This window comes from Sminthopsis crassicaudata, chromosome 4 (assembly GCF_048593235.1).
Source record: "Sminthopsis crassicaudata isolate SCR6 chromosome 4, ASM4859323v1, whole genome shotgun sequence".
Classification (NCBI taxonomy): domain Eukaryota; kingdom Metazoa; phylum Chordata; class Mammalia; order Dasyuromorphia; family Dasyuridae; genus Sminthopsis; species Sminthopsis crassicaudata.
In genome coordinates, this window is record NC_133620.1 from 338408029 (window position 1) to 338420008 (window position 11980).

The following is an 11980-nucleotide window of genomic DNA, read 5'->3' on the forward strand; positions in this document are numbered from 1 at the left end:
CAAAGGTCTGAAGTGAGAACTGAATACAATAATTAGCATACCATCCCATTCCAACCTCAGTGGAGGGTAGGAAGCCTTCATAGAGCTTATACTCAGTCCAGGACAAATCATTCTTAACCCCTCTCTCCCTTTCTTCATCTGCAAAATGAGGACCTTTTAGTTTCAGTCTGGCCCTAAAGCTGTAGCCCTATAATCCCCCTCCTTTTGCTCTGGCTTCTTCAGTGAGTGCTTTATTCTTACCCAAGCCCCCAATGCTAGCTTGGCTTGACTCCCTTTATCTGCTCTCCTACCTTGGTTCTGTTTCTTTCCTGATTCCTGGATCCTCGCTGAGGTAAGGTTGGGATCTCCATGGAGAAAAACCAACAAGGATATTATGTGATGCTTTTTCCTCAGCAGACTTATTTCCAACAATTCTCCAAGTGCTTCACCCAAGAGGGCTTTGAAGAGAATTATGGCTTTGGTGCATTAAAATCCATCAGACAATTTGCTGTAAGTCCCTACTGGTAACACATTCAAACACACATGCATAAACACAAACATATATACATATACTTACACATGTATTTTATATATATATATATATATATATATATATATATATATATATATATATATATATATATATATGTATGTATATACATTCCTAATAGATCTTGTAAATTAGGGATTACTTTTTTATTTCCAGTCTCTGCTCAGGGATATCCTGTGATGGGTTAATGTCTCATAAAGAGAAGATTTTATTGGAGTTTACCTGTCCTAAGGCAGGGGGGAGCCTTGGGGGAGACTTGGTATTGGTGAGGGGGTGAATTCTAGAAAGGTCCTTGGTTGCAGTAAGTAGGCAAAAGGCTGACACGAGCTTGGGAATGGCCAATTGATCCCTGGTTCCTGGGGGGGACGGGACATGTATTGCAGGTACTCTGATTCTGCCCACCTCCCTGGCCCCTGATCACAGGATGAGAGGATGGCAAGCCCACCTGTGCCTTTGCTTGTGCCCCCTGGACCCGACTGCTTGCGTCCCTTCACTCCTGAGTCCCTGCAGGCCATAGAGAAGCGGGCAATAGAAGAGGAGGCAAGACTCCTTCGGAATAAGCAGCTCGAGATTGAGGAGCCTGAGAGGAAGCCAAGAAGTGACCTGGAAGCAGGGAAGAATTTGCCCCTCATCTATGGAGACCCCCCACCTGAGGTCATTGGCATCCCCCTGGAGGATCTGGATCCCTACTACAGTGACAAGAAGGTCTCACTCCTGTGCCTCTCAGTGTATTCCAATCTCTTTGTCTCTGTCTTGCTCTCCATGTCTTGACCAATGGATTTCTCTAATTCTTTCTGCTTCCCTACATATTTTACAGTGTCTTTTTGTCTCTTCATCTCTTTCCCTCTCTTGGTATCTCCAGGTCTATTTTTTGCCTCTCTCGTGGTCCCTTTCTGCCATTTTTCTGTCTTTGTCTACATTTCTTTGGGTCTCTCACAGTCTGTCTCCATCTCCCTCTTGCCCAGAGTTTGTCTTACTCCCTGTCTCTGAAAACCTCTGTCTATAGGTATCTCTCACTGTATTTTCATATCTCTCAATGTCTATTTCTATATCTGTGTCTCATGGTCTCTGCCTTTCAGACCTTCATTGTGTTGAACAAGGGCAAGGCCATTTTCCGATTCTCAGCCACCCCAGCCCTGTATATGCTGAGCCCCTTCAGTAGGATAAGGCGTTTGGCCATCAAAATTCTCATCCATTCATATCCTTCCCAGAGTGGTCTTGGGGGCAGCTGGAGGGATATACCGGGAAGGGAGGCTGTGGCAAGATACAATCTATTAAGGGGGGGTACTTCAAGAAGGAATCTAGAGTGTTGACTAGGAAAACTTGTTGCCTTTCCTCTCTATCTCTGTTTACTCTCAAACTTTCCTTAACCCTTCCCCCTTGTAACATTGTTCAGCTTGTTCATCATGATCACCATCCTGGCAAACTGTGTATTCATGACCATGAGTGACCCCCCACCCTGGTCTAAAAATGTGGAGTAAGTCTCACGAACTTTGTTTCTCTTCCCTTCTCACATATGATCCAAGTACATTTTTCTTCCAGAACGCACCTTCATTTCACCAATGCCCTCATCTTGAGGAACATGATAAGAATAGTATTGTGCAATGGATAAAGAGCTAGCCTTAAAGAAATGATCAGAGTTCAAGCCTACCTCTGACACATCCTGACTGTGTCTCTAGGTAGTCTCAACTTCCAAGTGCTACAGACAATTTTTCTCTTATTAATTTTATAATTATAACTTTTTTTTGACAGTACATATGCATAGGTAATTTTTTTTTTAACAACATTATCCCTTGTATTCCCTTCTGTTCTGAATTTTTCCCCTCCTTCCCTCCACCCCCTCCCCTAGATGGCAGGCATTCCCATACATATTAAATATCTTATAGTATGTGCTTGGTACAATATATATGTGCAGAACCGAATTTTGTTGTTATTGTTGTTGCAAAGGAAGAATTGGATTCGGAAGGTAAAAATAATCTGGGAAGCAAAACCAAACAAAAAAAATGCTCATAGTTTATACTCATTTCCCAGTGTTCCTTCTCTGGGTGTAGCTAATTCTGTCCATCATTGATCAATTGGAACTGGATTAGCTCTTCTCTATGTTGAAGATATCCACTTCCATCAGAATACATCCTCATACAGTATCATTGTTGAAGTGTATAATGATCCCCTAGTTCTGCTCGTTTCACTCAGCATCAGTTGATGTCTCTCCAAGCCTCTCTGTATTCCTCCTGCTGGTCATTTCTTACAGAACAATAATATTCCATAACATTCATATACCATAATTTACCCAACCATTCTCCAATTGATGGGCATCCATTCATCTTCTAGCTTCTAGCCACTATGAAAAGGGCTGCCACAAACATTTTGGCACATACAGGTCCTTTTCCCTTCTTTAGTATTTCCTTGGGATATAAGCCCAGTAGGAGCACTGCTGGGTCAAAGGGTATGCACATTTTGATAACTTTTTGGGCATAGTTCCAAATTGCTCTCCAGAATGGTTGGATTCTTTCACAACTCCACCAACAATGTATTAGTGTCCCAGTTTTCCCACATCCCCTCCAACATTCATCATTATTTGTTCCTGTCATCTTAGCCAATCTGACAGGTGTGTAGTGGTAACTCAGAGTTGTCTTAATTTGCATTTCTCTGATCAGTAGTGATTTGGAACACTCTTTCATATGAGTGCAAATAGTTTTAATTTCATCATCTGAAAATTGTACAGACAATTTTTTAAATCTAGAAATTGCAGAGAAGAATCATTGGTAGAGTAAATTTTTTTAAAAAATGGATATCCTCATACCAATAAAATAATAGGCTCAGTTCTTCTACCTGAAGATGGGGTGATAGCATACTTCATTATTGTTATTCTCTTCCCTGAATGCAATATATTTCCTCTCAACCCTGCTCCTTAACACACCATTTCATTCCTGAGAAAGATGCATTCTGGAGTTGTCACCCTCATCTCTCCTGGGAATACATTCTTAATATTCCTGAACTTCCACAACCTCTGTCACCTTCATCTTTCCAGAGACACAATCTGTTACCACTATCTCCATTTTCTTTCCCCCTCCTCTACTCATATGCTCATACCTACACCCATAAACCCACCTCTCATCCCCTGTACACATATATCCTCACCCAAGCTATAACTAAAAATTTCACATGCAAGAAGCTTGGGTGGGAATGGGTGTGGGGTAGGGATGGAGGAAAGTTGGGCTCATGTGGTATTAGACTTCCAGAGAAAGAAAGCATGAAGACTCCAGAATGAGGCTGTTACCACCTAGAATGCAGATCAAATAGGGAAGGAAGTATATCCTAGTACAGTCCTGGGGGGGGGGGGGGGAGTCCCATCTTAGGATTCTACTTTAGTTAGAGGTCTTCCCTCACTCTCAGTTTTACCCTTGCTCCCAGGTACACCTTTACAGGAATCTACACTTTTGAGTCTCTCATCAAGATGCTCTCTCGAGGCTTCTGCATTGATGATTTCACATTTCTCCGGGACCCTTGGAACTGGCTAGACTTCAGTGTCATCATGATGGCGTGAGGAGAGGCCTGAAGGGACAGGAAAGGGGTCCAGAGTGGGTGGGGAAATTCACTTCAGAAAGATGCTACCTTAGGGAAGTGAGAAAATGGAAATCAGGAGTCCTGAATAGTATGATTAAGTGACCTCTTAGCATGTGGATAGAGTCCAAGAAGTGGATGGTCTTACTTTATCAAACCATAACTATGATATAATACAGATTCTGAGCTTGGAGTCAAAAGACCTGGGTTCAGGTCTCAGCTCTCATATTTTCCAGCTGTGTGCCCAATCTCTTAACCCCTTTGAGACTCAGTTTTCCCATTTGTAGAATAGGAATAACAATTTTTGCCTAATTCACCTCACAAGGTTGTGAGAAAAGCACTTTTAAAAGTGCTTTACTAATTTCTCATTACAAAAATTCAAAACCTTCTTTGAAAAAACTTAAAATATCCTCTTCAACTCCTCTATTCCTGCCCTATTGGGAGCATTTCTTGGGGTTCACAATGGGGGTTCCAGATTGGACACTTCCCAATACCCAGAAAAGGACCCTAACTCCAACTTTGCCTTCTTAGAAATCCTTTTAATTTGATCAACATAAAACAGCTGAGTGCCATCTGCTCAATACCCCGCCTCCCCAGTCACACAATTGATCCTTACTAAGGCTCTAGCATGAAAACCTCTTCCCTCCCCCCTCCCTCAGGTACCTGACAGAATTTGTGGATATGGGCAACATCTCAGCCCTGAGAACCTTTCGTGTGCTTAGAGCCCTGAAGACTATAACAGTCATTCCAGGTATTGAGGATGTCCTGGGGGAAGGGAGGGGACTTTTAAATAATAATGATAATAAAAAAGATGAGATAATAATGGCTAGCATTTATATGGCACTTCAAAGTTTGTAAAGCACTTTACAAATATCACCTTATTTTATTGTCACAAAAATCTTGGAAGTAGATGCTTCTATTATCCCCATTTTACAGATATGGAAACAGGCAAATTGAGATGAAGAGACTTGAGACTGATTTTGAACTCAGGGCCTCTTGACTTTAAGTCCAAGCCTCTATCCATTGTGCCACTTAAATGCCTATATTTTTGAAGGGGAAGAGCTACTTATTCCTGACATAAACCTAAGCCTAGACTGGTTTAGAACATTTGCTCTTCTGCTTTTTGACCCCATTCCCCAAACCTTTGTCCTTTAATAGGACATTGAAGACCAAAACACTTTCCTGAATTGACAAAAGTTAAGGTATAAAAACATTCATCATGGGGGACTTAAATAAAAAAGAGGGGGGGGTAGAAAAGGTCGCCTATGATTAGAAAGGAAAAGAAAGTAAACAACATCAGAATTGTTTGCGTACTACATTAAAACAGCACAAAATCCCTGGGAGAATTTCTGACCTTTTCCTTGTCCATAAGCCCATGAGGATGGGAGATGAAAGTCCTGACATTTTTCTTTCTCAGTAAGGTTCCATTCCAATGAACTTTGGGACATACACGAGATGTATATGAGAAACAATAGCAGTATGATTCCAAAGCACTATAGTTGACAAGTACAAAGTAGACACAGCATAAAGGAATCTGTCACTATGGAACATATAAAATCAGGAACCTGGAAAAGGTCAAGAAGGTGGAAACCATGTTGATCAAAGGAATGGAGAAGATGTTCTTAGAGAAAAAACAAAACAAAACATTTTAACATCAAAACTAGAAAGGAAGAAACACTCTAATATCAAAGTTAGAAAGGGAACAGCGAGGTGGCAAAGTGGATACAACACCAGTCTGGAGTCAGAAGACCTGAGTTTAAATCCAGATCCAGATACTTATTGGGTAATCTTGGGCAAGTTATTTTAACCCTATTTGCCTTGGTTTCCTCATCGATAAAATGAGTTGGAGAAAGAAATGGTAAACCACTCCATCATCTTTTCCAAGTAAATTGCAAGTGGGATCACTAAGAATCAAGCACAAATAAAATACTGATTAACAGAAAGGACCTTAGAGGTCAATTCCAGGTAATATAGAAGCAAAATTCTGGCCAGAATTGGAGTCAGGTGATCTGAGTTCAAGGTTCAAATTCTGTCTTCAAATATTATATCATCATGTACAACTTTTTTTGGCTTGACTTTAAAATGGTGATAATGATCATTATATTATCTTCCTCAAGGGTTATAGTGAGGAAGTAAGTGCTCCTTGCACTTAGCATGGTACCTGACATATACAAGCTGCTTAAAAAATCCATACTTTCTTCATTCTTCCTTTCTTTCCCCTTCCCTCTCTCCTCCTTCCTTTTCTTCCTTTCTTCCCTCCTTCCCTCTTTTCCTTCTTTCCTTCCTTCCTCTTCCTTCCTTCCTTCCTTCCTTCCTTCCTTCCTTCCTTCCTTCCTTCCTTCCTTCCTTCCTTCCTTCCTTCCCTTTCTTTCTTTCTTTCTTTCTTTCTTTCTTTCTTTCTCTTTCTTTCTTTCTTTCTTTCTTTCTTTCTTTCTTTCTTCCTTCTTCCTTCCTTCCTTCCTTCCTTCCTTCCTTCCTTCCTTCCTTCCTTCCTTCCTTCCTTCCTTCCTTCCTTCCTTCCTTCCTTCCTTCTTTCTTCTTTCTTTCTTTCTTTCTTTTCTTCTTTCTTTCTTTCTTTCTTTCTTTCTTTCTTTCTTTCTTTCTTTCTTTCTTCCTTCCTTCCTTCCTTCCTTCCTTCCTTCCTTCCTCCTTCCTTCCTTCCTTCCTTCCTTCCTTCTCTTCCTTCCTTCCTTCCTTCCTTCCTTCTTCTTCTTCTTTCTTTCTTTCTTTCTTCTTTTTCTTTCTTTCTTTCTTTCTTTCTTTCTTCTTTCTTTCTTTCTTTCTTTTCTTTCTTTCTTTCTTTCTTTCTTTCTTTCTTTCTTTCTTTCTTTCTTTCTTTCTTTCTCCCTTGATGCATTCTCATGCATGTCCATCATCACTGTTACCTTCTTGTCTAGGACTGAAGACAATTGTAGGGGCACTGATCCAGTCCGTGAAGAAGCTGTCAGAATGTGATGATTCTCACAGTCTTTTGCCTGAGTGTTTTTGCCTTAGTTGGGCTACAGCTCTTCATGGGGAATCTGAGGCAAAAGTGTGTGAGATGGCCACCCCAATCAGTGACATCAATGAGACTTGGTATGACAACGGGACAGCCTTGTTTCAGCAATGACACAGGTTTTGGTAATGACACGTTATACAGCAACTTTACCTTTGACTGGGATGCCTACATCAATGATGAAGGTGAGAAGGACTTAGAGAAGGGCAAGCCTTCCAAAGCTGTAAGTATAAATTTTTATGTCTAAGGCTAGTGGCCAGAAAAGAGGAACCTTCAGCTAAGTATAAGGAAGGGGACTGGCTTGGGGATGAAGAGAAAGGGAGGAGGACAAAAACCTCAGAGCATGGACTTGAGAATGCAGTGGAGTTGGGGAAGGGGAGAGAGGTAGAAAGGACATGGGATAGGAGGAAGAAGGGAAGGAATCATGCCAATGCTCCAAAGAATTCCAAGTGAGGTCAGTGCTCTGCATTTTATATACCCTAAGACAAAACTCTGATTGTTCTCTACTAATTATACTTCAGGAAAAATCTTTTTCCCCTAACCTCTTTATTTATCTGGAATCTGTGCAGATACCCACTCACAGGCAGCAACAGCATCCTATCTTCCCAGCAGAGAGAGATAGAAAAATGCTGAGAGAAGATCTATGTATTATTTATAGATATTATCTGTATACATGTAATATATATTTATATGTCTGTATATATGATACATATGCACATGTGTATATGTGTATATGTATATATATATATATATATATATATATATATGTATATATATCTTGTGCAGTCAATCATCATTATTCACAGATTCCAGATTTGCCTATTTGATGAAATTTATTTTTAACCTCAAAATCTATATTTAAGATGCTTTCTTGGTCATTTGTGCACATATAAAGAACAGCAAAAAATTGGAGTTGCTCAATGGGAATGTTCCAGCTGAGATTCTTTTCAAGGTCTATTTAGCAGCATGTTTTTTCTACATTTTTTGTGCTTTGTGCATGTGTGTGTGTGTGTGTGTGTGTGTGGTGTGTGTGTGTGTGTGTGTGTGTGTGTGTGATTTCACGGTTTAAATGGCCCCAAGCTAGCACTGAAGTGCTTCCTGAGTCCCTAAGCTCCAAAAGGCTTATGGGGGAACACATGCATTAGATAAGCTTTATTCGGGCATGAGTCATAGTACTGTTGGCATGAATTCAGCATTAATGAATCAGCAATATGGTATTTTCAGAAAAAGGATAAGGAAATTTGTCAATCTGTATATAAGACCACTCTAGAATTGCTAAAGTAAATGTGACCAGAGACTCACAGGAACTTAAATCTATAGTTCTCCGGGACTAATGGTTCAGTACTTGCCCGTTCAGTGTTCAAAATGACATTATAGAACATAATTACTATGAAGATGAGAACTGACTGTATGTACATCTCTCCAGCATCATAGAAACACTTGGTGTCTCACCTGCTTTGTGTTTCTCCAGCCACATTGGACTTAGCTTCTGTTCCCTTAGACTGAGACAGTGGCCTGGGTCATGTACTGGGGATTGTCAGAAGGGGAGGCTGGGGCAGCAGGAGCGCAAAGGACTTTCTCCTACTTGGTTGGGAAATAGGGAATATAAGTATATTATGTAGGCAACGTATTTATATATATTTGTATACACACATATCCCCAAAATATATTTGCATTCATGACATGCCTTTTCATCCCCAACAAAGGGAACTTCTATTTCCTGGATGGTGCCAATGATGCCCTGCTCTGTGGAAATAGCAGTGATGCAGGGTGAGTGATACCAGAGGGATGGAAGAGGTTACAATCAGGACTGGAGATGCTGGGATGGGGAAGACAAAGGAAAGAAGAAGGTCTGTCAAAGAAAAAGGGCTGGTTGGGAATAGGCACTTAGGATGAGACTATGGAAACCAAGACATGCAAAGAAAGGGGGAAATAATCCAGATGATATGGGAGAGCCTGGGGATAGAGGCAGGACCTCTCAATGGGTACTCCCAAACTTCCCTCCATAGTGGATCTCAGATCCATCTTTCCCAAGAACCTCCCATCTCCATGTCCCTTCTCTGGGGCTTTTTACCAGCCAGAAGCTCAAAGTCTTCCTCTCCTCCCAAAGCACTGGCCCAAGTACAAAGATACCAAGAAGAATCCTAATTCATTTTCTTTCTTCCTTCATGCCCCAATTAAAAAATTCCAAGTTTATAGGTCCCTCAGTGGTTAGTAAAGGTTGTGTGGAGGAGAAAGGATGGAGGAAGCTACATCCAGCCTCCATACATACCCTGTTAACCTCCTCTCTTCCCTTCCAGGCACTGCCCTGAGGGCTATGAGTGCATGAAGGCGGGCCGGAATCCCAACTATGGATACACCAGCTACGACACCTTCAGCTGGGCCTTTCTTGCCCTCTTCCGACTCATGACACAAGACTACTGGGAGAACCTCTTCCAACTGGTATGCCCTGCCCCAAGGTCCTCAAAACCACTATTCTCTTAGGACCCTGGTTTTCTAGAACCTTAGAGTAGGCAAGACTCTCAGAGATCATTTTGTCTAAGCCAAATCTAAATATCAAGCCTATTTACAGCATTCCCAAGTAATGGTCATCCAACTTCCACTTGGATGGATCTCCATCAGAGATGGAGATCTCCAACAGAGATCACTCTCTCTGTATAATAAGTTCCATTCCACTCTCAGCTCTAAATTTTAAGAATTTTTCCCTTCACATCTAGCAAATCTGCCTTATTGCAGCTTCCATTGTATTTGTACCTTATTCTGACCTCCAAGAAAAACCAAATATAATCTATTTCCCAGATGTTTTCTTCCTATCCTTACTCTCTTTCTGAGGACTACCTACCTCTTCTCCTATTTAGCTCTCCCAGGATCCACATCCATAGCTTTCTTTCCTGTGTCTCTGGATCCTGATACCCATCACATTCATTCTTTTCCCTTCCCTCATCTCAGGGTATTTGAAGGGAGGCCTTGAATAGATTTTAGAGTAATGTGTATGGAAGGAGGAAACAGGAAAGGACCATCGTGTGTGTGTGTGTGTGTGGTGTGTGTGTATACATGTACATATACCCATATATAAGCTGAAGGCTGCATATGTGGTGGAGTGTGGATGTTTGAAACAGAGAAAGAGTATATATTACTCTGTTGAGCCTGCCCAGGTTCTGAGAAGTCACAGCATCACAAATTTAGGTCTGGAAGGGACCACCAGTGCATTCTGATCTAAATCTCTCATTTTCAGATGAGGAAAGAAGGCTTAGGGTTAAGTGAGCTTCCCCATACACATAGCCAGGATTATCAAAGGCAGGACTTCACCCCACATCTTTTTGCCTCTGAGACAAGTTGTCTCTCCACAATACTGATCTGTTCCTTCTCTGCCTTCCCTCCAGGATTGTGCTGCAGGTCCCTGAAGGAACTCTCTTGTTCAGAGTCTCTGGTTAAATAAACTTTCAGTTTTTATTATTTTTTAATAGTTTATATGTTTTAATAATTTTAAGTAGTCTAATAGTTTTACTATTTGTAGGAGGTGATAGAAACCGTAGGGAAGGAATAGGTATGGTTGACTGGCAAGGAACAAGTCAAGTACAGTTATCCCTTCCACATCTTGCTTTCAACATCACAGTTATGATATATCATGGGTTGGCATAAGAAATTAAATAGGAATTTTGGGGGAGCTTTGTGAAAATCACAGATGATATCCAAAGACCAGCAGATGACACAGAAAAAGTTTTAGACACTCAAAAATACATACAATATATGCATAATATTGTATCATATCAACATATTTTATCTTTTAATATCCTCTATACTGAAGGGAAGGAAAAAAAAAAGATGTGTCCTTTAACTCCTGTGATTTGGAAGTGATAACTATAATCTCCTTGAGCCTAATCTATTAAACAGGGATAGATATTATTGCATTCACTTCATGGAGATAGTATCTTAAAGCACTAAATTTTAAAGCATCATCTAAACATCCATGCTTTTGGCTGTGTTCCATAGTTAGCTAGGTGATACAGACAAAAGGTAGAGCTCTGAGCCTAGAGTGAGGAAGTCCACCCCCTCCCTACATCAACTAGCTAACTTCAGAACCCAGCCAAAAGAGTAGGTGTTTCAAAATGCATAAGGTGCTTTAGGAAGCACTTTAGGAAGCTTAGGAAAACTTCAGTTTCAATCCAGTCTCAGGTACTTACTAGTAGTATGCGTCTAAGCAAGTATTTAACCTCCATTTCTTCATCTGTAAAATAGGAATAATAACACACTATTTCCTGGGATTGTTGTGAGGATCAAATGTGATGGCTGTAAATCACTTTGCAAACTTTAAAATTTATTGCTATTCCCTCAATTATTCCTATTATTATTATTATTATTATTGCTATGTCAAGGTGACCTGAGGAGAAAGTGTGCACCCCAGGGTAATTCCCCACTGGCAAACTTAGGAGAGGATATTAAAAAATTATAAAGAACCATAGAGAAGAGATAAGGATCCTTCCACTATTTCACAGAGGCTGGGGGGAGGAGGGATTTCTCAGGTACAGATCATTGCATAGATAATATTAAGAGTTTGTGATTGTATTTGTGCTGATTTGTTTTTGAAATATATTGAACTGTTTGGCTGAATTTCTTTTCTTCTTTGTCTTTTTAAGAAATTATTTATTATAGACATAGCTCTCTGGGAGGGGGAAGAGAAAAAGAGGAACACAATGGAAAATATAGTTGATGGGGAAAAATTATTTTTTTAAAAAAGGAAGAGTTGAAAAGGATGGATAGGCATACTATCATTCCCCACATTGATAAGGTCCCAAACTCATTGTGGTATTGGTGGGCTAAGGCTTCTTGTTGTCAATGTTACCCTAATTATTGCCACTGGGTGGGTGAGGTTGTGCTCAGGAGAGTTATGG

General features: G+C 40.5%; 1 protein-coding gene across 1 annotated transcript in view; it reads left to right on the top strand.

Moving 5' to 3' along the window:
* The first annotated feature begins 419 nt into the window (after positions 1 to 419).
* The window catches only part of SCN4A (sodium voltage-gated channel alpha subunit 4), a 60507-nt gene continuing 48946 nt past the window's right edge, over positions 420 to 11980 (top strand). The window contains 10 exon segments of the mRNA XM_074264751.1: positions 420 to 489; positions 913 to 1234; positions 1609 to 1727; positions 1917 to 2006; positions 3944 to 4072; positions 4753 to 4844; positions 6991 to 7043; positions 7045 to 7273; positions 8795 to 8858; positions 9389 to 9530. Coding sequence (XP_074120852.1) covers positions 962 to 1234; positions 1609 to 1727; positions 1917 to 2006; positions 3944 to 4072; positions 4753 to 4844; positions 6991 to 7043; positions 7045 to 7273; positions 8795 to 8858; positions 9389 to 9530 — 1191 coding nt within the window. The 5' untranslated portion in view covers positions 420 to 489; positions 913 to 961.